Here is a 27266-nt window from a genome sequence, read left to right as displayed (position 1 = left end):
TCTGTAGGACTTTTCCTATGTTTAACTTTCAGTGACGCTTTCGTAACACACAACACAGCCGTCAAAGCACAGTGGGTCTTTTCCGTCCGTCACAGCTTTGCTCAGCACATACCTTTCTAAAACATAGTGTACAATGCTCTTGAACTTTGGCCATCTGTACTCCAGATCGGTAGTGCTGGACATGAAATTTTCATGCTGACTGTTCAGGTATTGTGGAAACTGTTTCTTGTTGCTCCTGCTAAGTAGAAAGACCTTCCTACCTTTCTTTATATTTGTATTTACAATCATATTATCTGAAGCTGTAATGACCTTCTGATAACTGATTCCCTGTTCCGTGGTAACTGAGTCGAAAAGCTCGGATATGTTTATCACCAGCAGTTCTAAGATGTTACCTTTTCAAGTTGTTCTCTGTTTAACTGCTCAAGGTAATTTTTGGATAAGGCATTTAGAACAATTTCACACAGTTCCGTGTCACTATTATCTGCCCAAATCACATGTCTGCCCAAGCCTATAGCCGATAAATTGAAATCTCCGCCTAATACTATAGCGTGAGCTGGAAGTGGGCGCAAAATATTCTCCAAGTTTCCCTTCAAATGTTCCACCATTACTGTGGCTGAGGCAAAAGGTTTATAAAAGCATCCAATGACCATGTTTGATTTACCTTTAATGCATATATTTACCCAGATTATTTTGCATTCTGTGTCTGTACGTATTTCACTAGATTTTTTTTTAATTATTATTTAAAAAAAAAAAAAAGAAGGTTGCCTCCACCTACCTCTACCTACCTTTGCAATATACATTCCGATCAGATTTTAGAATTTCATTGCTATTAACATCTGGTTTCAGCCATCTTTGTCCCAAGTACTATGTGGGCATTGTTACCATTTATAAACGAGACTAGTTTTTGGGACATTTCCGTAGATGCTAACATTGTACATTAAAATTATCTTTAAATTTTCTTTCTCTGAACTGCTATGATGAATGCTACCCTGTCTGGAATCAGAACATCTTACCTGGTCTGCGGAGGGACTTCCGTAGCCTTAAAAAAACTCACATGTGTGTAGCACACACATTCAACAACCCTAGATGTCACGTACTGCCTGTAATGCGTGTATGACCTTAGAAAGGTCCTACAATTCTCCACTTGATAGCAGAGATTGAGAAATATATATTTAAAATTGTCACAAAATTATCTGAGACTGGTTGAAGCCTTCCAGTCACTCCTACCAGAGGTCCACAGTCAGTTCTGGAGATGATTCTGCAAAACAGTGGCTCAGCTTCCACTCTGCGGGTTAAGCTGGCTGTCTTCACCAACAATTTGCAGCCCAGTGCACCCAGCGTGGTCAGTCACCGCTGACAGAGCCTCCTCCATGTCTTGGACAAGACCCCTCTGCCAAGCAAACACAGTGGGAATTGGCGTTCTTTCATGACCTATCTGCTATTTCCCTGATGCACTCCACTAACCACCCAACATCGGAGTTCCTAAGGACAAGCAGTCCCAACCTCTGCACTTGTCTGGACCTCTCAAGAAGACCATCAACAGTCCCAATAATTATGGCATCCTGTACTGGCTCAGATGTACTTTCAGCAATACGCAGTATGTCAAATGCATTTTTAAGATATAATGGGAGCTCCATGGCACTTTGGCCCTCCAGCCAGAGATTCGTGAATTTGGCATTGTTTGCCAATCACCATCAGGTTAGTGTTGTCCAGCCACGTCAGGCGAATCAGAGGATGCAGCATGTTAGGGGTCCCAGGCGACACTAAAAGCTTCAGAGGTGCCAAAACATTCATCTCTGGCACCCCAATGCCACCACAGTCCAGGGTGGGAGCCCAAAGTCTGTTGATCTTGGCCAACACAGCTTACAGCTGTTAACAAACAATGGCCAATTCCCCCTGCTTCCATATACAACAGGTACAGTTCCTATCCATCTGAAGACAGTTTTTGTCTGTACCACCTAAATAATGTAACCTAACCCAAAAAGTCACTGGGTGCAATCTAAGTTCTGCTGATACCCCACTTCCGATATTTTTTAACTATGCTTCAAAGTCGGCTCACACAAAGCTAATGTACATAAATCTACACAAAAATCTTAGAGTAAGTTATTAAACAGTAGTCTAAACAATAAAATACACTTGGGAAAAATATATCTAACAACAAAGATGATGTGACTTGCCAAACGAAAGCGCTGGCAGGTCGATAGACACACAAACAAACACAAACATACACACAAAATTCAAGCTTTCGCAACCAATGGTTGCTTCATCAGGAAAGAGGGAAAGATGAAAAGATGTGGGTTTTAAGGGAGAGGGTAAGGAGTCATTCCAATCCAGGGAGCGGAAAGACTTACCTTAGGGGGAAAAAAGGACAGGTATACACTCGCACACACACCCATATCCAACCGCACATACACAGACACAAGCAGACATTTGTAAAGGCAAAGAGTCACCGCAACTACCCTCCCGACCTGGTACAGAACCAAATAACCAGAGCCACTTCCTCATCCTCTCAAACCCAGAACCTCCCACAGAACCACCACAAAAGTGCCCCACTTGTGACAGGATACTTTCCGGGACTGGATCAGACTCTGAATGTGGCTCTCCAGCAGGGATACTACTTCCTCAAATCCTGCCCTGAAATGAGATCTATCCTTCACAAAATCCTCCCCACTCCACCAAGAGTGTCTTTCCGCCGTCCACCTAACCTTCGTAACCTCTTAGTTCATCCCTATGAAATCCCCAAACCACCTTCCCTACCCTCTGGCTCCTACCCTTATAACCGCCCCCGGTGTAAAACCTGTCCCATGCACCCTCCCACCACCATCTACTCCAGTCCTGTAACCCAGAAAGTGTACGCGATCAAAGGCAGAGCCACGTGTGAAAGCACCCACGTGATTTACCAACTGACCTGCCTACACTGTGAAGCTTTCTATGTGGGAATGACCAGCAACAAACTGTCCATTCGCATGAATGGACACAGGCAGACATTGTTTGTTGGTAATGAGGATCACCCTGTGGATAAACATGCCTTGGTGCACGGCCAGCACATCTTGGCACAGTGTTACACCGTCCGGGTTATCTGGATACTTCCCACTAACACCAACCTGTCAGAACTCCGGAGATGGGAACTTTCCCTTCAGTATATCCTCTCTTCTCGTTATCCGCCAGGCCTCAACCTCCACTAATTTCAACTTGCCGCCGCTCGTACCTCACCTGTCTTTCAACAACATCTTTGCCTCTGTACTTCTGCCTCGACTGACATCTCTGCCACTCTTTGCCTTTACAAATGTCTGCTTGTGTCTGTGTATGTGCGGTTGGATATGGGTGTGTGTGCGAGTGTATACCTGTCCTTTTTTCCCCCTAAGGTAAGTCTTTCCGCTCCCGGGATTGGAATGACTCCTTACCCTCTCTCTTAAAACCCACATCCATTCGTCTTTCCGTCTCCTTCCCTCTTTCCTGATGAAGCAACCGTTGGTTACGAAAGCTTGAATTTTGTTTGTATGTTTGTGTTTGTTTGTGTGTCTATCGACCTGCCAGCGCTTTCGTTTGGTAAGTCACATCATCTTTGTTTTTAGATACAATAAAATACACTGATACAATTCCCTTTGTCGCAGAAGATGTGAAAAACAGAAACTCAACTCAGTACTGTCTACAACGCAGCAACTTTTTCTATGGTACTAAGCACACCATCTTGGCTCTTTGCAGCCACTAGATGTCATTTGGTGGTCAGTGGTACACTGCTCAGAATGCATGTGTGAGTACATAACTGGGCACAGAACCCATATCATGCATTTACCACCCTGTGCTGTGCTTTTTACTTTGACGTCTACATTTGTGATGTGGTTTATTCATTCTGGATATCTCATTTTTCCACTATACCTTTGCTCTGATCGATCGCCCGAACAGTGATCTTATTTTTCAGCTACTCCCTACTCTATATTTCACTGTTACTAACAGACATCAGTGCCTATTGCTGATCTGTGCTCTTGTTATTGTTTCCTGTTATATTTGGTTTAATGCTGATATTTTCTGGAACTCCAGTAATTCAAGAGCAAAGAACCACTTATCAGTGACATATTTTTTTGACATGCCTACATGACTGGAGTGGTCTTTATCTTTTTTCCTGTAATCACACTTTGAGACTAAACTCAAAGCAGTTGTAATTATGGCATCTACAACAGCATGAATGAGGATGCCTTGATTTGATTTTCAGAAGCTTCCTTCTGAGGAAAAAAAAGGTTTTTCATATGTACTCCCTTAACACCATACTGTTAGTATCTCTGTTTCAGCATAGTATTCTAGAAGTAATTATGTAATATTATTGATACTACAAAGGTAAAGTAAGTGGTACATTTTTGTAAAATACTTTTTTATTTTTTTGAACATTATTGAAACTTTCTGTTAAGCTTCATTTTGCACTCTTATTCCCAGGGACGAATTATGTTTCCACACAGTAATAATGATTATTATTTACTTTCAACACGTGTTTCATAAAATACAACAGCAATGTATATCAGAATATATGACTTTCTTTATATGTACTTCATAAATACTTGAGAAGTAAAGGAGACCACTCACTGAAAATCAAAAGATTTGAGCATTGACAGGGACGCACAAAAAAAAAGACAACTTGCTAGCTTTTGGAATAAATTCTTCTGCGAGCTGCAGTATAAATACACACACAAATGCCACGGTAATGAGAAAGGCTTTGTTCCAAAAGTAAAAAGTTTTCTTTCTTTTCTTGTCTGTCCCTGTTGAAGACTCAACACTTCTGCTTTTCAGTGAGTGATCTCTTTTACTCCTAAAGTATTTACATTCTACCAGAACTTTCCTACTATATTTATTTGCCCTTCCATTTCTTTGTCTTGTTAGGTACTTCTGCGCCGAAGGATATTCCTAAACCAGCCTTTAATTCTCATATTGATAGCAGCTCAGAATCAATAGTAAAGAAGACTATTGCCAAAGAAAGCACTCGGCAAGGAAAGAATGTTGCGCCAGCTGTTACAAATTCTAGTGCAGAAATGGACACAGATAGTACACAGAGCTCACAAGACGTAATGGTTGTGGAACCAGTAGCAGGGCCGTCAGGATTGACGGAACGCCATGCCGAAGGTGTAGACACAGAACTGCATCTGTTGTTGAAGCAAATACCGGCTATTCCTAGGATTAGTGCTCCAGAGAAATTACCATTAGATTTATCAGATTTCATATCAGACCAACATGGATTTCTCCGCTTATGCCTCGAAGTTGCATCACAAATTAGCTTACAGGTATGTAAACAACCACAGAATCCCATTAGTTAGTGGTTCATGCTGCTAACACCCAAACCTGCAGCTGTCAGACACTCAGATTGGTACCAAATGTTCTTTGTAGATAAAATATCAACCAAAACACTGATTTAGTTCATGCTATGTGCTGTCGTCCAGTATAAATATGTAAACCGGTAATTAAAAATAACACCAGAACTATGGAGCACATGAATGATGTGTCTGTGAATGACAGCTGTAGATATCTTGTGGGTGAGTTGGTAGAGCATAAGATTGTCTATCCAAAGGTCCTGCGTTCAAAGTCCTGTTATGACAATTTGTTTTAACTGTTTACATGTGAAACTGCTATATGGGAGAACATTTTCCTGACATATAAAAGGACTTTTCAAAGTTTGTAGCAATGTTCTTTTGACAGTCTGCTTTCACTTCATTAGTTGAAAGTGGCAAACATTTGTATAGATAGGTGTGGTGTTCTGTCAGACATGTGCAACAGAACAGACACCACTCAAGATGAAGCAGCTAGTGCATTTGTAGTTTCACAGAATAAACATAAATAATCAAAACAGTAGAATAAAGAAAACATGCGGAAGTATTAATAGAGCCATATAACATGTAATACAGTACAAATTTTGTCGTCATTGGGGTATGAAAGCAGGACCCATGGTGCAATAATCTAACACTCTACCAACTTCCCCATGGAAGCTCTATGTATTAATTGCTCACAGTTATGCTTTTCCTATGCTCTGTAGTTCTGGTGTTACTGTTAATTAACATTTACGCCCGTTCTGCTGGACGACGGCACATAGTACAAACTAAATCAGAGTTTTGGTTGATACTCCGTCGATATGCAGTGTTTGGTGCCTATCTGAGTGTCTGACATATGGAGGTTTGGGTGTAAGTGCTACAGTGTGGTAATCTTCTATTTGTAATGGAAAAATTATACTCCAGTTTATTTCTAATGATATATTCTTAGTTTAACTTGCATATTTCATGGTCCACCAATTGATTCTGACATTAATTTGCTATCTAGGATACCTGCAGGCTCACGCAGTAGTTGTTACTTTAGAAAATCCAAAACCATTTTGTCCATCATAGATTTTTTAATTCATTGTAACAAGCTGAACATTTATGTCAACATTTATTTTAATTTATTCAATGCCAGCGAACTAATAAAAGTTTTAAAAATGTTCTGTTGTAAAATACGCAACTTATGAATACTCTGGTAAATAGTTACATACTGGCCTGTATCAACAACATGTGTTGTCATATGTAAAACCAGTTTATTTATGTGACAACAGTAGTTTGTTCCCACAGAGAAGTCAAATATCTTTAAGAACCAGAACATCTATGATCACACATTGCACTGCTCATCATATGACTAATATTGTTATGATGTGGTTGCTAACCATTTTATGAAGAATAATCATCTTGGGATTGAAGCTCTTTTTTCCCATGTTTGCTTTAACAATACATATGTTTTTGGATAGGGTCTGCCTTTAACAAAACACAATTTTGTTTTTTAACCTAAACATGTTTCACTGCAGTTGCAGCATCTTCAGTGGGCTTTTATTTTATGGCTTTTTACCACATGGTGCGGTTTTCCTGATGTATTATGTTTCTACAGTGACTGTTTTGTTTCACAGTTTGTCATCTGCAACAATTAACATGTTTTCTTTTTCCTCATCTTCATCACTGTAAAACACTATATATTGAGCTGTCACTGTCACTGTTTCATTATTTGTTTTTACAGCTGGTAAACAGTTTTGTTTTTTGTTGTTGTTTTTTCTTCTTATAGCTGTTTGTTTTTACAGCTGGTAAACAGTGAAACAGTGACAGCTCAATATGTAATGTTTCACAGTGATGAAGGTGAGGAAAAAGAAAATGTGTAAGGGGTTGCAGATGACAAACTGTGAAACAAAACAGTCACTGTAAAAACATAATACATCAGGAAAACCGCCATAAAATAAAACTGCACTGAAGATTCTGCAACTGCAGTGAAACATGTTTTGGTTAAAAAACAAAACTGTGTTTTGCTAAAGGTGGTCCCTATCCAAAAACATATGTATTTTATGAACAATTTTTGCACCACAATGCATACTTCCTCTTGCACCAATATGCACACAGTTGTAACAAAATAAGATGACAGGTACATTTAAAGTTAATTTTTTATTTCATGATATTTTGCGACGAGTTTTCTTGTATACCCAGTGCTTGATTTTTAATTTAGACATCGTAAAATGTTATTTTACCCGTGTACTGCCACATCAAGCACTGTGTATATTAGCAAAGGGAATTACTTGACATCTGGCCACAACTATATGTTGTATTTGTATTTTGTTATTTTTTACTTAAGTATGAACCTTGTATTGTTGTAATATTCATGCTATCTTTCTGTAAGTACCTCCAGCTGTCATGATGTATCGGTCAACAGTTTGTGGGCATAATTGATTGTAGCACCATCAATTAGCCTGAGAATAATTTTTTCAAGAGTACAGTATGAAATAATGTTGTGTGTGGCTGTAGATGCCCATCATTTTATTGTGTGGGACAAGTTGAAACTGTGGGGTGGTCCAAGATTCGAGTCCACGTCCCTGTCTTCTGCTGGCAGTGTGTCACCAGTTACAACATCCAACCATGCCTTGCAGACCTACTAAAAGCTTTAACTTGTAGCTGGCTCCTGCCCTCTCCATTATGAGCTATGCAGAGTCTCTGCTGCAGTGCTGCGAGCCCAACAGAGACTAACACCTCTGAGAGAGAGGATGTAGCTCAGATTCAGGCTTATTTAGAACCTGAGAGTTGTTTCTGAGAATGAATTATTTTAGTCTATACTACGGGAATGACATTATTGAGCTGAGGAGGAACTAGTATAAATCTGAAACCATGTTTTGGTCTATGTTCAGATGGCAGAATTTGTTGTGCATGACACACAAAAGGCAGTGGAGCAGGTTTGAATTCCAGTATGGGGATGCTTCAAAACCATGTACATTCAACTGTAAAGTGAAAGGCTATTACTAGAAACACCCTCATTTCTCTCCAATATCCTTTCTTCTAGGAGTACAGGTTCAGCAAGCTATGCAGGAATAAAAATGGATTATAGAAGTGAGCTACTGTCATAGCAGAGGTTGTGATATCAGTCTCCAATGACTGTGCTCTCAAAGAGATGTTAAACTCTGATCTTCCTTTTGAAACTGTAAGAGTAGGTTGTGGGTTGTCAGTTGTGCTGGATAGCTTGGTCAGTAAGAGGAAGGCAATGCAAAGTTCCACGTTCAATGCACAATACACTGCACAGTTTCAATCTGTCAGAAAGTTTCAAGATTGTAGTAATTCACCAGTGACCAGTTTCCCTCTTTTGGTTAAGGCTTTCTGAGAATATGTTCCAGTTTAATTTTTGGTTGACATTCTTAGTGGAGAAACAAGACTGCGGGATTCTGGACCATCAGGTGTCAGTGACTCTCACTCTTTACCTTCCTTTGTATAGTTTTCTTTTTTCCTACCAGTTTTCCCTTATTCATTTTCGTCTGTTTCCATTTTAGTTTCTATTGAAAGTTACTTCTCTCATTTCAGTTTTTTCACCATTACTACACAGGTCTTGAAACTGTACAAAACTTGATAGGGCCTTTAGAAAGATTTCTTATCCCACCATTTTTGTTTTCCTGATATTCTTTGAATTCCAATATTTTTGGGGCGACATAAGCTACGTATTTGAATGCAAAATTTTTGTTGATTCTGCATATGAAGAAATTTCATTTCAGTGTAGTATCATTATGATTACTTAAGATGAACAGTTCCTTTGTATCTGCTATTCATTATTCCAGATTTTTTTGGCTATCACAAAACCATCTCTTAAATTTATAAATGTAGAAAAGTTATCTGTACAATAAATACTAAATATACTTTTTAGACCCAGTGTAATTTTTCTTTTGTTGCTGATTGTGACAACTGTTTTGTTTTTAGTTCTTGTCGTAATGTGCCACTTTCATTTCTTCCTTCTTTTAAATATATCTTTTTGCTTGTGATTTTGTAGCTCTAAACAGTGTGGTAGATAGATGGTACCTTTTGAGAATTGTAGCCAAATTGATGATTCCTTATTGTGTATGACATATGGCAGCTAAAACCAAGTGTCTGTGAAAGACTGAGAAAGAAATTTAAAAACCAGGGCATTTATCCGCCCTGTACTCACCCAGTCATCTGAAAGTTGATAGACTCCTACAGAAACACAGCATTCATTACTATTCACTCGCATCAGCATTAGCGCATGTAATGTGGGATTGACCAACATAAGTCAAGAAGAGATGTGATGAACATAAGGAACACTCCCCTGAGTGCTGCCAGGATATAATGACAGAATGTGATAGCTCAACATCAGTATTTTCTTGCAGATTCCAAGTTTCTAGGACAGTACAGTTCAACAGTACATTGAAATAATGCTGTCAGTAAACCTTATAATAAAGGGTGGAGACTTCATTTTAAGCAAGTCTTGGATCCCTATTATTTGTGTCATATTCAACGCCTTTTAGGAGGAGATAAAGGTAGACGATTAGAATTTTATTGTTGTAATTGCGAATTGTCAAGAAATTTCATTAATACCCTTTACTGATGAAGCCACTCTCACTCTTGACTGTGTCACTAACACTATGAACTCACATAGGTGCTCCAACAAAAAGAAACCAAATACATTTGTGGAGGAACATGCTCAAAAACACTTCTCTATAAATGTGTGTTGTACGAGAGGCAATCAGTTTACTGGGCCTGTTGTGAACGCCAGATTGTCTTACAGCTCCCCATTACCTAGAATTTCTTGAAAAGAAACTTCCAGCATTATTGGAAGAGGTTCATTTGGCTACAAGAATGGGTACTTTCTTCCAGCATGATGATGCCCTGCACATTCTAATTATCAGATGATAAGTCATCTATACTTAACATTTCCCAGAGGATGAATTGACAGAAATCGTCACATTTATTGACAGCCAGGGTAAGCAGACCTTACCGTTTTAGATTTTTGTATGTGGGGTGGTTGTAAGGTGGAATCTACAAAGAAAAGATAGACACAACAGGCAAATTGATTGTTGTGATTATGTGTACTGCTGACCACATAGAACAACACCAAGGTGACCTCAGACAAGATACATGTGGTATTATCAAGAGAATTTGAAAGTACATGGAAATTTATGAAGATCAGCTTTGAATTCAGTCATTTGCTGTTGTGTAAAGTGTCACTCTAGCTTGTATAGGTTTATGTATGTATGTAATGTAGGTGATATATTGAAAAAACACTTAATGATAGACTGAAGTAATGAAAGTTTAGGTTACTAAGGCTGTGTAATTGTAATGTCCTATGGCTACTACTTCCACACTGATTAAATTTAATCTCGTAACTATGTGAAATTATTGTCTGTAATTATCCAAAGTTCAAACCAATGTAGCAAGGCCTAATGATTTTGTTATACCATCAACGTTTCGCAGAATACTCGCATCAATTGTTACGTCTTTCCCAAAACTGTGTGATATAATGCACTGAAATAAAATTGTGACCTGCCAATAATAGTGAAACTGCAATTATGTAAATTTGTTGATCTCATAGTGCAGAAGCAGCAGCCAATGATCTCCGGTCGCCAGTGGATTAACTGTTCATAAATAGGAACTTATACAGAATCCTCGAATACTGATTCGGTGCTATTCAGTTCTCGTTTGGTTATATAATGGGTAGCCATAAAGCAAATTAAGCTTACCCATTACAGGTATTTTAGAACCCATAACTGTAAATTGAATGTAAATATATAAAACTGCAACAAGTCAGTTTTTTTGAATAGTTATTTATTATTGCATGAACTGGTTGTTGAACCTTTATAGGTTCATCTGAAGATGGATCGGAAAAGGTTCAAAAACTGCTTCATGGAATAATAAATAACTATTCAAAAAAGTGTCTTGTTGCAGTTTTATGTATTTACAGTAAAGCATATTTCTCTTAATTGCAGGAAAACTGTTCCTGAATTTCCTTGCCATTGCTTGTAAATTCACCAGCAAACTTCACAGACCAAATGGCTGAAATTCCTTTATAAATTCACACTAGTGTGTCTTGTAACAGAGTCCCTGTTGATCACTAATTGTTTACGTGAGCAATCTGCCCGCCATGGAGCAACTGTGTGTCATGGAGCAAACACATTTCTCCTGCCGGCAAAATGTGGTAACGTGCGGTATTTTAAAAATTTTCACCTTAACAATTGACATGTCACTGAACTGTCAGCTGAACGGCTCTGCTTTAATACTACACCGAACTATAAAATATCGCAACTGGCACAGGCTCTTGTTGAGATATTATATGCTTAACACTCCCTGTTTGTGTTAAAGTCTTACAGCTGTATCTCTGTAACCAATAAAAGGTGGATGCATGTTGTATGGAATGTTTTATTCAGATTGGTGTATACTATCACCTCTTAAAATATTTACTGTTCCTCCTAAAACGTGTGTGTGTGTGTGTGTGTGTGTGTGTGGGTGGGTGGATGTGTGTGTGTGGGTGGGTGGGTGGGTGGGTGGATGTGTGTGTGTGGGTGGGTGGGTGGGTGGGTGGACTGTACTGACCTGCAGGTAAGGTCTGACTAGTCTGTCTGCTCTTGATGTAATTAATACCTTATGATGAAAATTTTCTTTTTATAAATATCCATTTGGTCATAAGGATCTCTCCTTACCTTGTTGCATTCATAATTAACTGGAAGTACACCATCTCTCCATTTTTATTGTGATAGTTTCATTATAGTTGATTAAAACTTTCTTTTCTGTTATCCCTTTTTTAATCAGAAACTGTCATTGAAAAGTCTGACCTTTATTCCAGTAGTTTTTATCTAAATTTGCTGTGGACTGAGTTACTATCTGTGCTCTAAATGAATCTTAAACGTAAATCTTCCTTCTTAACTATAGAATAAGTTTTTAATAAAATATGTGTTTACATGTGAGGAATTCCAGCCTTATCATTTATTGTTCTGTTTTATAATTAATGAAGGTTATATTTTCTGTTTCATTTTACTAAACATGTATTTTCTGTTTACAGAGGAGAACTCATAGCTATGTTGGTGTTCTCACCTGCATGATCAGGATGCTGCGAGCAGTTGCCCTCAAGAGTTCCTTCACAAAGAGAGGGTTGGTTGCAAATTATCTTATGTTGATGTTAAATGTGATTATGTAGTTTTTATATGAACTTCTTATCAGTCTTACCATGAATGTTACATACTTACTGATACATCACATACACTGTTTCTTCACAGAAACCCTGATTCAGAACTCCTCATTATTACTGTTAACAAATAAGTAATTCTGTACATATCAAGAAGCAAATAATTATCATCAATAATTGAAAAGTGCTTCTCTTGCATTTCTTGTAATGGGGGCTAAAAAATCTTTCCTGACTGCAAAAGTGTAAAGCTGACTGACCCATTTCATTCATCTACCAACGAAATTATGATAATCCTAGGAAAAAAATGTACATGTGAATTCACAAAGAAAAGGTGCTGTAAAACTTTTCTCCGGGAACAAATTATTTCTTAATCAATACATGCTTTTCGCATGAGGCTAGGAGTACACAAATATGTTGTTGTTACCGTGCAATATTAAATATTCCTAGCTCATGGTGATGTAGGCATGATGAGCATGTCTGCACTAATCACAAACATCAGCTGGTGTACCTTTCCATTTGCAAAGGTCGCATTTTGTAAAATGTTTGTTTGTGTCCAGTTTCTGTGCATCTCAAACATAACATATAAACTCCATCACAAACAATGTGACTTACCTTTTGAGTGTAGGTGAATGTAACGGATGTGTGTCTAGTGAGAGGTGTAATGTTTGTGATGTATGATGATCAAAGAAGGTAGAGGACAAAACCCAGCAGATCCCATATAACCTGTTCCTCTCAAATAGCACATAGGGGTTCACCTAGCTTAATATCGCCATCCAACAAACGAATCACCATCAACACAGTTGCAAGCCCTCACTCCAAGAGACACTACAGAGAGGTTTTTTAAATTTAATTCAGGACATTGTTGCCCAGTCTAATGATCAGGAACCTTATGCTACCCCCTCCGCTGTCCTCCCCTTGCTAGCCAAACAGTGACAATGAAAATTTCTTCTACCACCATGATTCAAACTTACCACTCAAAAGTCGAGTGCCACTGGAGGTATCCATCAGCTATCTAGCCTACAATGATGGGTTATAGACATATAATTTGCATGGTACCCATGAATCATGCAGTTTCTTTTGAGCCCTCAACATAACTTTGCACAATTGAAACCATTTTGCTGTTCTTTGTGTCAATATTGCAATGGTCTGCTACACTGAAGTTTTCATTTTTCTAGACAATTCTCTTGATCTAGAATTATTAGTGTCTTAGACTATAGCAAGAATCCAAATAAATGCAAGTTTTTAACATTCTGTATTTTTTGTTTAGTTCCATTGTATTGATCGAGAATGCTATTCCAATTAGCATTTTGGAGCATTGAAGAGTGAAAGGGAGACACATGGTTTAAAACACCATCAGCTATCACCTTTTACATTAAACATATTGTGGGTATTTTCAAAGGAAACCCTACCTACAGAAACCTGTAGATTCATTATATCATGTTGTTGTTAATATTAAGTTTCATTAGTGGTCCAGATATTTTACAATAATGTTTCCATTTTGACAGCAGTGAGAATATTTTAACTTGGTCATTAGCTTATGTTTTAACGTATGTGAATAGCAAGGCATTGTCTTTGTATTGAGAGAAGGGAGAGGTAAAACCCAGTGCTGGATGTGAAGACTGCTCCTTGAGTAACACAGAGGGGATCATCATGATATCCCCCCCCCACCCCCTCCCCACCCCACCCCACCCCACCCCACCCCACCTGGGGGCTCGACACTCTTTGGCAGGTTCATGCTTGGCTACCATGGGGCCCCAGCCTTTGCCGCATTTTTTTCCCTTCCGTGCTGCATGCCTATCCTCTTGCTATTCTTTTTCCCCTCCCTTGGGGAACATGTCTGGGGTATTATTGGGAATGTTCTGCACTCTGTAACTGATGTGTGAACAGTCTCACCTATGTTTTTCGCTCCCTTTTCCTTTCTTTGTTAACCTTCTCCTCTCATTCCTCCGCTTCGACATTTGAGGATCCTCTTTTTTCTTCTTCCTCCCTGCGTGCTCCCGAAGGCTGGCCCACGCGTCTGACGCATAACAGGTGACTGATTAATGCATAATTTCCAGCCCCGGGTCATCAGGTAGGGTTCACACATACCCCCTGGTACAGGCCAGGTCCAGGGAGGGGTGATTGCCTGAGCTGTAATCTTCCCAATTTGTCGATTGGTCCCTCTGTCAGGTATTCGAGAGGTGTGACCTGAGGTGTGAACAAAGGCGGGTGAACCCCCTTGTGAAGGGGGGCCCCCAGTTGGAAGGAGTGCGCCATCGAACACGGTGGCAATTGTGGGGGATTTCCTCGCGATGAATCAATCATCTTCCCACTCAACATCTACAAAACATAAACACAATGGGGCTAATGATTCAGAGACCCTTCCCGCTGCACCACGGTTCCTCACGGTCTCACATACTGAAGACGATCAGTCCTGCGCCACAGTAAATCCGTTCATTATTCAGAAAAGTGTGGATATAATTGCTGGCCCTGTGAAATCCTGCTCTCATTTACGGAATGGCAGTTTGCTTTTTGAGACCACTTCTGATTCTCAAGCACAACAACTGCCTCACTTCTCCACAGTTACCCTGTTCATGTCGAGTCCCATAAAACTTTGAATTCTTCCTGTGGTGTAATTTACACCAGCCTACTCGACAGTCTAACAGAGGCCGAAATACAATCTTACCTCTCAGATCAGGGTGTCATTGCCATCCAGTGTGTAATGAAAAAGGTAGATTCCTCCTTAGTGCCCACCCGCATTCTCGTTCTCACCTTTGATAAACTGGTGCTTCCATCCAAGCTCAAAGCAAGCTATGAACTTATTACCATCTGGCCATACATTCCAACCCCAATGCACCGCTACCAGTGTTATCATTTCAACCACACTAGAACGTCTTGTTGACACCCAGCCAAATGTGTCACCTGTGGTAGGGATGCGCACAAGGGCAATCGTCCACCTCCTCCTCCCTGCTGTATCAACTGCAATGGCGGCCATGCTGCCTCCTCTCGGTATTGTCCAGTGTATCTTGATGAGCAGGCTGTTCAAGAGATCCAGGTAAAGGAAAAGGTGCCTTACTCAGTCGCTTGCAAGTTAGTGGCTAGTCGCAAACCCTGCATTCTCCTGTCTGGTGCCTATAGTTCTGTTTTTCTTACCCCTCGCTCCATAAAGGACACGGCCATGCTGACATGTGACCTCCAGTTCAGCTCTGAGGTTGTGAAATCGCCCAGTTTCAAGGTAGCATTGCCATCCTGCCACCCAGCTGTGCTACAATCCATCAAACTCTTGCCTCCAGGGGCGAAGCCACCAGCTAAACAACCGGTAGACCGACAGAAGTAGTACTCCTGTGAAGACTTCCTCCGCCCTCCAGCCAAACAACACCCGAGTCTTCATCTAACCGGAAAGGCTCGAAGAAGTCCTTGAAAGGCAAATGGTCTTCTGCTTCGCCACCTTAAAGATCCTCTTCGATGATGTCACCATGTGGTACTTTAGCCCGGCCAGCCCCAGTGTCGCCAATGCGCACCAACAACCGTTTTTTGGCACTGGACTCTACAGACTGCCTGCACAAGCAAGCTGATGCTTCTGTGGACCCCCTGGAGCAGGATCCTCCTGCTTCTGTGCCCTGTAGTAGCGCTTCTTCCCCAGCTGTCACTCGGCAACTGCAGAGGTGACACCCCTACGTCTTTTCCTTATCATGACTCTCCCCCAATAGAACATTCACAGCCTTCAGTCCCACAAAGAGGATTTACATCTGCTTTTAGTGTCACAGTGTCCCCTTGTCCTCTGACTTCAGGAAACAAATTTACGCCCTCATGACCGTTTTGAGCATTCACATTTCTTACAGATTCGTTTTTACCTTCCCCCTGAAGTCAGCATTCCATCTCATGGGGGCGTCATGCTGCTCATACAGGATAACATTCATAGTTGGCCCATCTCCCTGACTTCAAGCTGTTGCAGTTCACCTTTTCCTTCCCTGCCTGACTTTTCCCTCTGTACCATATATGTCCCTCTATCATTCACTGTCACCAGGACAGACTTCCTTCAACTTGCTGGGCAGCTACCTCCCCCATTTTTGCTACTCAGTGACTTTAATGCACGTCATCCCCTTTGCAGTTCTCCCAGGATCTGTCAGAGAGGTGCCCTCTTGGCTGACCTTCTTAACCAACTTTACCTCTTCTGCCTTACACTGGAGCACCCACTTTCCTTTCTGACTCCTCGCACACCTATTCTCATTTGGACCTCTCCTTGTGCACTGCCCATCTAGCCCCTTGCCTTGAGTGGTCCATTCTTTCTGACACCTACTCGAGCGACCATTCACTGTGTGCTATCCATTTGCTGACTCCTACCACCTCCACGTGCACGCCTGAATGGCAACTTGCTAAGGCTGACTGGCAGCTTTACTCCTCCCTGGTGACCTTCGAAGAACAAGATTTCCCCAGTTGTGATGGCCAGGTGGAATATCTCACAAACATTATACTTACTGCTGCAGAATGTTCCATCCCCCACAGTTCGTAGTGTCCCAGTCCCTTGGTGGACTGAGGCATGCCGCGACGCAATTCGCACATGGAGACATGCTCTCCGCATCTTTAACTGCCGCCCTATGCTGGCAAACTGCATTCATTATAAACAGATGCCTGCAAAGTGCCATCGCGTTCTTCGGGATAACAAAAGAGCTAGCTGGGTTTCATTCACTAGTTCTTTTAACAGTTTCACACCTTCCTCTGTCGTGTGGGCCAACGTCCGACGGCTCTCTGGAACCAAGATCCATTCCCCAATTTCCGGCCTGACAGTCGCTGACAATGTTGTTGTGGACCCTATTGGTATTCTTAACACTTGGGCTGCCATTTTGTGTAAGTTTCGACCTCTTCCCAGTATCACCCTGCCATCATCCATCGGAAACGAGCGGCGGAGGCTCGGGCGATACCCTTCTCTTCTCGGAATCATGAGTGCTACAATGCCGCCTTTACTATGAGGGAACTAGATCATGCTCTCAGTTCATCCCGATCCTCCACCCCAGGGCCAGATGCCATCCACATTCGGATGTTGCAGCACCTTTCTCATGTGGGCAAGCACTTTCTGCTTAACACGTACAATGGCTCGGGCGATACCCTTCTCTTCTCGGAATCATGAGTGCTACAATGCCGCCTTTACTATGAGGGAACTAGATCATGCTCTCAGTTCATCCCGATCCTCCACCCCAGGGCCAGATGCCATCCACATTCGGATGTTGCAGCACCTTTCTCATGTGGGCAAGCACTTTCTGCTTAACACGTACAAACGCATCTGGGCTGAGGGCACATTTCCTAGATGCTGGCGTGAAGCCACCGTCATACCCATACCTAAGCCCAGTAAGGACGAAACCTTCCTTCTAGCTTCCGCCCTATCTCTCTTACTAGCTGCGTTTGCAAGGTGATGGAACGTACGATTCATGCTCAGCTGGTGTGGTGGCTCGATTCTTGCCATTTATTAACAAATGCACAGTGTGGATTTAAAGCGTGGTGTTCTGCAGTCTACCATCTCTTTACTTTGTCCACCCATATCATGAATGGCTTCCTGCGGAAATCCCAGACTGTGGCAGTGTTTTTCGATTTGGAGAAGGCGTACGACACCTGCTGGAGAACTGGTATCCTCTGTACTTTTTACTCGTGGGGCTTCCGTGGGCGCCTGCCCTGTTTTCTCCGGGCATTTTTACAAGACTGAGTTTTCAAGGTATGTGTGGCTTCTGCCTTGTCGGACACCTTCATCCAGGGAAATGGTGTGCCTCAGGGTTCCGTCCTGAGTGTTGTCCTCTTTGCTATCGCCATTAACCCTATAATGGCCTGTCTCCCACCGGGCATCTCTGGCTCCCTTTTTGTTGACAATTTTGACATCTATTGCAGTTCTCCACAGATCTTTCTCACTGAGCGGTATCTTCTTCACTGTCTTGATCATCTTTACTCCTGGAGCATCGACAGTGGCTTTCGCATTTCCACTGACAAAAACGTCTGTTTGAATTTCTGGTGGTGCAAATGGTTTCTCCCACCATCTCTACAGCTTGGGCCTGTTGCCCTTCCTTTCGTTGAAACTACGAAATTTCTGGCGCTCATGCTCGATAGGAAACTCTCTTGGTCCTCCCATGTGTCTTACCTTGCAGCCCGCTGTACACAGTCCCTCAGTCCCCTACGTGTTCTCACTGGTACTTCCTGTGGTGCCGATTGAACAACCGTCCTCTGTTTGTACCAGTCTCTTGTCCATTCTAAACTCAGCTATGGGTGCTTTGTTTATGTGCCTGCACACCCATCCCTCTTATGCTGACTCAACACTATCCACCATTGTGGCATCCAGTTTGGCCACGGGCGCCTTTTACACCAGCCTGATTGAGTGTCTATATGCTGAAGCTGCTGAACTACCAGTGTCCTACTGCCGTGACATTCTCCTCAGCACGTATGCATGCCGTTTTTCTGCCATGTGTGGCCACCCATCCTATGCCTCCGTCTTTGATGATTTGTTTGATAGTCAGTATGGGGCTCGTTCTTCTTCTCTGTTACCTCCCGGAGTCCACTTTCGGTACTTGATACAGCGGTTTAACTTCGCACTACCTACAGCTTTCCCAATGGGTGTGAACCCTTCGCCACCTTGGCTTCGTGAAACGGCCCATGTTAACTTTGGCCTTCATTCACTTCCTAAGAACACTACTCTATCTTCGGTCCATCACCTACAGTTTCACAACCTTTGTATGGATCTTCGCAATTCTACCTTTGTATAGACTGATTGCTCTTGGGTCACCGGTCGCCGTGCCTTTGCCATTGGCACCCGTGTCTTTAGATATCGGCTTCCAGCTCATTCCTCAGTATTGACAGCCAAGCTCTTTACCTTGTATTAGGCCACAGAGTACATCTGACGACACAGCCTTTTTAATTGTGTCCTCTGCTCAGACTCATTGTGCCCTTCACAGTCGCTGTGCGCTGTACACTGCCCATCCTTTAGGTGGAGCGGGTCCAGGAAAACTGTCAACTGCTCACTCGTGGTGGAGCCACTGTGATGTTTCTGTGGGTTCCTGGTCATGTCGGTCTGCCAGGAAACGAGACTGCTGACGCTGCTCCCAAAGCTGCAGTCCTCGTACCTCAGCCCACAAGTACCTATATTCCCTCCAGTGATCTCTGTGTTGCCATCTGTCAAGAGGTGGTGTCCCTTTGGCATCGCCAATGGTCCTCCCTTCACGGGAATAAGCTCCGGCTTATTAAGCCTCTCTCAGCAGTTTGGACGACCTCCTCTCGGCCCTCCCGCTGGGAGTGGTGTCTTTTGTAGCCCTTCTTCCACGTGCCTGTTTTCAGCTGTCTTCTATATGTCAATTGGGATTGATGTAAAGTCGTTTTTTAACTCCTCTCTGTCTTCTGCGGTTTTGACTTGGAGGCATATGACTCCAGTTGTTTTTGTGCCCTAAAACAAAACAAAAATAATGATTACCATCTCCATATAATATTCTCTATTTTATTAGTCAGTATAATTTACGCAGTTTCATCCACTGTTATTCTAATGGCATTATGACATAATAGAAGAATGTACAATCATCCTTATATTATAGGCTGTTGGTATGCAATAGCCTTCTAAATTTGTTGTGTTTGAATCACTGAAAAACAAAACTTCAGATAAATGAGTAAACAGAAATGTGATGATTCTGTATTAAGGTAACTTTGAGCTGTTTCTAGAAAGGGATCATTGTATGCACCTCTAAATACGAGAAAATTTTTTGTAAATACTTAAGTCAGGCCGAGTATATATATCCTTTGCCATTTGAAAAGCATGCCAGGCTTACCGGTTGCTAAAATGAACACACAAAGAAATTCCAGAGAAGTTCAGGTTGTGATTATTTTTAAGCACATAAACATTGCCATACATGAATTATGTTACAACAGTATGCCATAAATGGGTTGTGATGTGAACACTGATATTTTATAGTAGTAAATGGAATAGCTATATGGACATTTTAAGTGTGTGTGTTTGCAGATATAGGGTATTTTTTGTTAAATTATTGTATATAATAACAATCAAATACGAGGAAATGTTGTGTCCTAGTGAGTGTCTCCGTCTTTTGCAGTTTTCACCTCCACATTTGTAGCAACAATGAATGTTTTTGAGAAGTTGCCCAGTGAACAGATGGGAGAGGAGATGACATGGTAGACACAGCTTTGAGTGGGAAAGGCAGACAGGGAAAGAATGGGGTGGGTAAGCATTGACAGGCAGGACATACGGCTCTCAACCATGGTAAAAATTACAAAAGTGATGAGTGGAATGAGGTAAGGTGATTGTCTCCAATGCCATTATAAGATATAAATTGGGTAGAAATTGGCAGTAGAGTGGAAGGGAGGGGGCAGGCGGAAGATGTTGTCTAGCAGCAGTTTAGGGATTGAGGGAACCAAGGGTGTGCATAACAGACAGATCCCAGCTGCACAGTTCAGAAGAACCAGTACTGGAGAGGAGGATCAAAATAGCATGGATGCTGTTAAAGCCATTGGTTTGGTGGTGTGCGAGATCTGGGTAGTTGAGAATTTACTTACAAGGGAACCTCCCCATCGCACCCCCCTCAGATTTAGTTATAAGTTGGCACAGTGGATAGGCCTTGAAAAACTGAACACAGATCAATCGAGAAAACAGGAAGAAGTTGTGTGGAACTATGAAAAAAAATAAGCAAAATATACAAACTGAGTAGTCCATGTGCAAGATAGGCAACATCAAGGATAGTGTTCGCTCAGGAGCGCCGTGGTTAGCGTGATCAGCTGCGGAATGAGAGGTCCTTGGTTCAAGTCTTCCCTCGAGTGAAAAGTTTAATTTTTTTATTTTCAGACAATTATCAAAGTTCAGGCACTCTCACATAATCAACTTCGCTCTCCAAAATTCCAGGATATGTTCAGATTTGCTTGGACATATGCAGGATTTGACGGTCTACACACGGAAAAATTTGAAAACGTTAAAAACATATGTTTTGACAGAGCACAAGGAAAACTGTGCGACTGTGAAACTGTTGCATTCATTTGTTGCAGTTTATGTGACAAACTCTTATGTTTTCATCACTTTTTTTGGGAGTGATTATCACATCCACAAGAAAACCTAAATCGGGCAAGGTAGAAGAATCTTTTTACCCATTCGCCAAGTGTACAAGTTAGGTGGGTCGACAACATATTCCTGTCATGTGACGCACATGCCGTCACCAGTGTCATATAGAATATATCAGACGTGTTTTCTTGTGGAGGAATCGGTTGACCTATGACCTTGCGATCAAACGTTTTCGGTTCCCATTGATGAGGCACGTCCTTTCGTCTACTAATCACACGGTGCGGTCGCAAAACATAGACACTAAACTTATTACAGTGAACAGAGACGTCAATGAACAAACGGACAGATCATAACTTTGCGAAAATAAAGAAAGTAAACTTTTCACTCAAGGGAAGACTTGAACCAAGGACCTCTCATTCCGCAGCTGCTCATGCTAACCACGGGACCACAGCGCTCCTGAGCTCACGCTATCCTTCATGTTGCCTATCTTGGGCATGGACTACTCAGTTTGTATATTTTGCTTATTTTTTCATAGTTTCACACAACTTCTTCCTGTTTTCTCGATTGATTTGCGTTCAGTTTTTCAAGGTGTGCCAACTTATAACTAAATCTGAGGGGGGTGCGATGGGGAGGTTCCCTTGTTAACAACGGATAGGGACCTACAGCTATAACAGCCCTTGGTTTTGCTTCCAGAACTTCATTGCCTCTTCCCAAACCTGCTTCACCTTGGCCTTTTCAGCTCAGCGTGCTACCTTCCTGGATGTGATGACTATCTTTCTGATGGCTCTATAAAAAGCTCTGTCCATATAAAATGCCTCAACCACAAACTACTTCCATTTTGATAACTGTTGTCTGTTCCATATAAAAATGTCCCTCCTCTACCACCTTTCCACCTGTGAGGTGCCGTGTCTACAGTGAGGAGTAGTAGTTCTCCAGACATGCAGATATCCTTGGAAAAGCAAAAATTTCCTGGCCAGATGGTCCAGAACAGCTTTCCTGTGGCATAACTAATACCTTCTCCACAGACATAGTAATATTTTTTGAATGTCCTAGAACACAGAGTCTTATATGCTACATTTTGAATGACAATCTTTCAGATCATATTATTTGCATATGATTAGTAACATCTTGCTTAGGTGCCATGTAAATTTACAGTGTTTGCTGAGACTTTTCAATCCTGTATCCATTAGACTTAAGACTGCTGTGGCTTCTCGGTAGTGTGGAAACAAACTGCCCTGGCAGACACAAAATGCACCTAAGTCTCAAAGTATGTGTACACTGTTCCTTAGAGAGAACTGAACAATATTGGAACTGTGGTCACTGTGTAACTTTTTGTAAAAGTGCAAGTATATCAGATTCTGCCATGGGAGCAGAAATCATTCCAGTATCTGATTCAACTGTATCTGTTACTATGGTTGTTGCAGTTACTATTGTCAGAGCATCAAAAGTTCTGTATTGATGTCGCGACATTAAGCCTATGGAGTCCTGTCGCCAATTTCTGTTGTATTTTGTGACAGGAATATTAATTGCAGTTTGTAGGTTCATAATTTTGATTCACATTACTGCGGGAAAAATGTTGTATTTAAGTGGTCGTGGCAGTGTCCAGAAACACTGGCTATTATATAAGAGTGTGATCTGGTAGGTCTGGTGAAAATGCAAGAAAAAATGTTTCATAAGTAACTCACCTTACTTTCCAACATAGTCTCTTTTGTAGGATATATGCTTGGTCCAGCATTCCTACAGCTTTTTCATCCCATTGGGAAAATAGATTCTGTCAAACCCTGCAAAATATTCATTGACTGCAACTATTGCTTCCTCATTTGATGAAAATTTCTTCCCAGCAAGTCAAAATTTCAGTTATGGAACAGGAAGAAGTCATGTGGGACTCACTCTGGTGAATAGCATGGATGAGGAATGAGTTTGAAGCCCAATTCATGAACGTTTGCCATTGTTATTGCTGATGTGTGGGATGGTGCTTTATCCTGGTGAAAGAGCACTTTTTTGCACACCAACCTTGGTCTCCTTTCAGGCAACACAAGTTTCAAATGATCCAGCAATGAAGCATAACAGGGTCCAGTTATGGTTCTGCCTCTTTCCAAATAATGTTTGAAGATTATACCTTGAGAATCCCAAAAAACAGTGGTCATCACCTAATCAGCTGACAAAATGCGTCTTTGCCTTCTTTGGTGCACTTTCACCAGCCATTGTCCATTGTTTTGATTGCAGTTTTGACTCTGCTAAGTAATCATGGATCCAAGTGTCATCAGTGGTCACCAGTTGGCATAAAATGTCTTGTGGACTGTCATTAAGCATTGCCTGACATTGTGTTGAAAGTTGTGCCAGATGCACTCTTTGTCGACTGTGAGCAATCGTAGCACCCGCCTCACACACATCTTCTTCCTTGCCAAGTCTCGGTGCAGAATATTATGCACTCACTCAGTTGACATGCCTACAGTCTCACCAATCTCATGGATTTTTATTAGCGGTCTTGTGTTACCAATTCATGGATTTTTTCAACGGTTTGCTTTGTGGTGACCTCAATTTGGACAGCCATTGCACGCTTCCTCTTCGGCGCTTGTCCGACCATGTTTAAATTCATTAATCCAAAAATAAATGGTAACTGAATCTTCCATCATTTCTTGGTAGGAAAACATTATAATAAATGAAAAGCACCGGTTTGCTTTTGTTCTACAGTATTACTTTTATTTTGTTAACCGGTTCTTGGCCTACAAGGCCATCTTCAGACATTTACTGAGTATTGTCATCAAAAAAGTTACAATGTTCGTAAGCAACATTGGAAGAAAAGTTATGCATCTAGATTGAAGCAAAGATGTACAGTAAGGAACATCTTTGACAGTGTGGTGGTAATGCATTGAAAAAGTAAAAAATTGGACTGTAAATAAATAAAAATGAAGGAGACAGGAAAAAACTTTGACACAAAATAGGAACAGCATGCCTACATAACAGTTTTTATTAATAAACAAAAATAATAAAATAAAATAAAATTAGTCCTTGACAAGGGTACTTCAGGAGGTATGAAACATGGAGAGTGATACACAAACCAATTAAAACAATAAACAATTATCAATGTAACTACAGAATACATAAGGAACTTAAGCAATATCAGTAAGATAAATAGAAATGCAGGAAAATGGAGGAGTTTGAGGGAACACACAGTAAATGCAATCTTTGAGAATGTGGCAGTACTGCACTTTCAAAAGGTTAAAAGGCTGAACAGTACACAAATACAAAAGGAGCAAACAGGAAAACATTAACATAATATTCAAAATTGTGGCTGTGTAACAGTTTGCATTAAATAAATGAACCATGTAAAATACAAACAATATTTGATGAGACAACTACAAGAGGTATTAAACATGGACAGTAATACAGGTAACGGTTAAAAGAAGGCCTTAACAATTGAGACTACAGTCTATATGGAATACATAGACAACTTCAATAAAATAAAAGAACTTAATGAATACAGGAAAATGGGATTATATAGGAAGAGACAGTGTGTGAAGTAATGAACAACAGAGATGATTATATGAAGTTTAGGAGAGGGGAAGTGTTGAACTGTGTCTGGTCATTTAGTATTAGATCTGGGCTTAGGGCTAGATGTTTGTTAATTTCCAGGCCTTCCAGCAGGTTGAGTTTATGGCCTTTGTTTGCTAAGTGAAGTACATGGGACACTGGCTGGTAGTTGTAATCCTCTCTCATTAAATGCTCAGCAAATGCGGAGTCAGAATTCTGCAACCTCCAGCTGCGTTCATGTTCAGCCAGCTGCCTTACTGACCAATGTAAAATTTGTCACTATCAGAACAGGTAATTTTATATACCCCACTGTTAGCTAATAACTGGATCTTATCTTTGCTATTGAAAATACACTGGGCTGTTGTGTTCTAAACATAGTAGCAAAGCCTATACTTGCAGGGGCTTTTAGTGCTTTGGCTACAATCTGTGATACCTCTCCTAGATATCGTAGTGTACACCATTTCTTGCAGATAGTGGATGGGAAGCAAATGGGGCATAGAGGACGGGTATAATTTTCCGTTTTTGTTTCCTATGCAAGATGTGGTCATTAAGAACTGAACTGTAGCCATTGGCTGTGGCCATAAATTTTATTGTGTCTAACTTTGCTTTGAAATCATATCTGCACCTGGGTATAGATGTCAGAAAATATACCATTGAGTGGAAATGTGCATGTTTGTGAGCTATGGGGTGTTGTGATCAAGAAGTTATTACTGTGTCTATAGTTGTAATTTTTCTATAAATTTTGAAATAATGTGTGTGTGTACTGATGTCAATGATGAGATCTAAGAAATTACGAATTTGTTGCCAATCTTCATTGTGAACTGAATATTTTTATGTTGACTGTTTTGGTTTTTCAAAAAATTTCTTGAGTTGTCTTGTAGTACCGGTCCACATACTCAGGACATCATCCACATATCTAAACCAGCATTTGATATTTGCACTCAAAGGTTTTTTTTTTTTTAAACTGGTGCTTGTATTACTGTCCATGTTTAATACCTCTTGTAGTTGTCTCATCCAATATTGTTTATATTTTACTTGGTTCATTTATTTAATGCAAACTGTTACATAGCCACAGTTTTGAATACAATGTTAATGTTTTCCTGTTTGCTCCTTTTGTATTTGTGTATTGTTCAGCCTTTTTTACCTTTTAAAAGTGCAGTACCACCACATTCTCAAAGATTGCATTTACTGTATGTTCCCTGCAACTCCTCCATTTTCCTGCATTTCTATTTATCTTATTGATATTGCTTAAGTTGCTTATTTATTCTGTAGTTACATTGATAATTATTTCTTCTTTTAATTGGTTTGTGTATCACTCTCCATGTTTTATACCTCCTGGAGTAGCCTTGTCAAGGACTAATTTTATTTTATTTTATTATTTTTGTTTATTAATAGAAACTGTTATGTAGACATGCTGTTCCTATTTTATATTAAAGTTTTTTCCTGTCTACTCCATTTTTATTTATTTTCTGTTCAATTTTTTACTTTTTCAATGCACCACCACACTGTCAAAGATGTTACTTACTGTATGTCTTTGCTTGAATCTAGACATGTAACTTCTCTTCTGATGTTATTTACAAACATTGTAACTTCTTTGATGACAATACTCGGTAAATGTCTGAAGATGGCATTGTAGGCCGAAAACTGGTTAACACAATAAAAGTTGAACAATAGCAAACTGGTGCTTTTCATTTATATATTAAAAAAAAAAAATCTTCAATGATGGTGCAGAGTCTGTGTGAACTTCATCCAGTTTTGTTTTATTTGAGCGACTGTGCAACCCTTCCATAAAAATGTTTAATAACAGCCCAAAACTCGGTTTTCTCCATTTTCAATCACAGTTGACACACTGACCATTTCGGACAACAGTCAACAATGAACTGTATGCTGTACAATTTTGATATGATCCTTGGTGTAATTAAGGTTACCAACCATATAGGCGCAACAGAAATGCCACATTCTTCCATGGAAATTTACCAGTCTTACCAAACCAACCTTGTAAGAGAGTAGAATGTCTAAACATTTAGCTAAATATAATTCTCAAAATACAGTCCTTATTTGACTACCACTGATAGTGGCATATGGTACCTGGTCGGAAGTGTGGCAAAATCCTTTGTTACTGTAGGTGTGTGTGCTAGTGGTTGACACTATGAGCATAAGGAAGACAATTTGTCGTAAGCAGCAAGGTGCTGTGACTTGATCTGCAAGCTATCTTGAATGATAAGACCTGCTGACTGGGCTCTGTGTGGCTTGTCTAGCTTGATTTTGCTGAATGTGTTGCAGCAGG

General features: G+C 40.7%; 1 protein-coding gene across 2 annotated transcripts in view; it reads left to right on the top strand.

Moving 5' to 3' along the window:
* LOC126262936 (uncharacterized) overlaps nucleotides 1–27266 on the top strand; it is a 137063-nt gene that overhangs the window by 65613 nt on the left and 44184 nt on the right. For both annotated transcript variants that reach the window (XM_049959871.1, XM_049959872.1), the window contains exons 12-13: nucleotides 4873–5270; nucleotides 12313–12401. In XM_049959871.1, coding sequence (XP_049815828.1) covers nucleotides 4873–5270; nucleotides 12313–12401 — 487 coding nt within the window. The remainder of the gene's footprint in view (nucleotides 1–4872; nucleotides 5271–12312; nucleotides 12402–27266) is intronic.

The sequence above is a fragment of the Schistocerca nitens genome, chromosome 6, assembly GCF_023898315.1.
Source record: "Schistocerca nitens isolate TAMUIC-IGC-003100 chromosome 6, iqSchNite1.1, whole genome shotgun sequence".
In the NCBI taxonomy this organism is placed as follows: domain Eukaryota; kingdom Metazoa; phylum Arthropoda; class Insecta; order Orthoptera; family Acrididae; genus Schistocerca; species Schistocerca nitens.
This window is presented reverse-complemented; position numbering and strand designations above follow the sequence as displayed.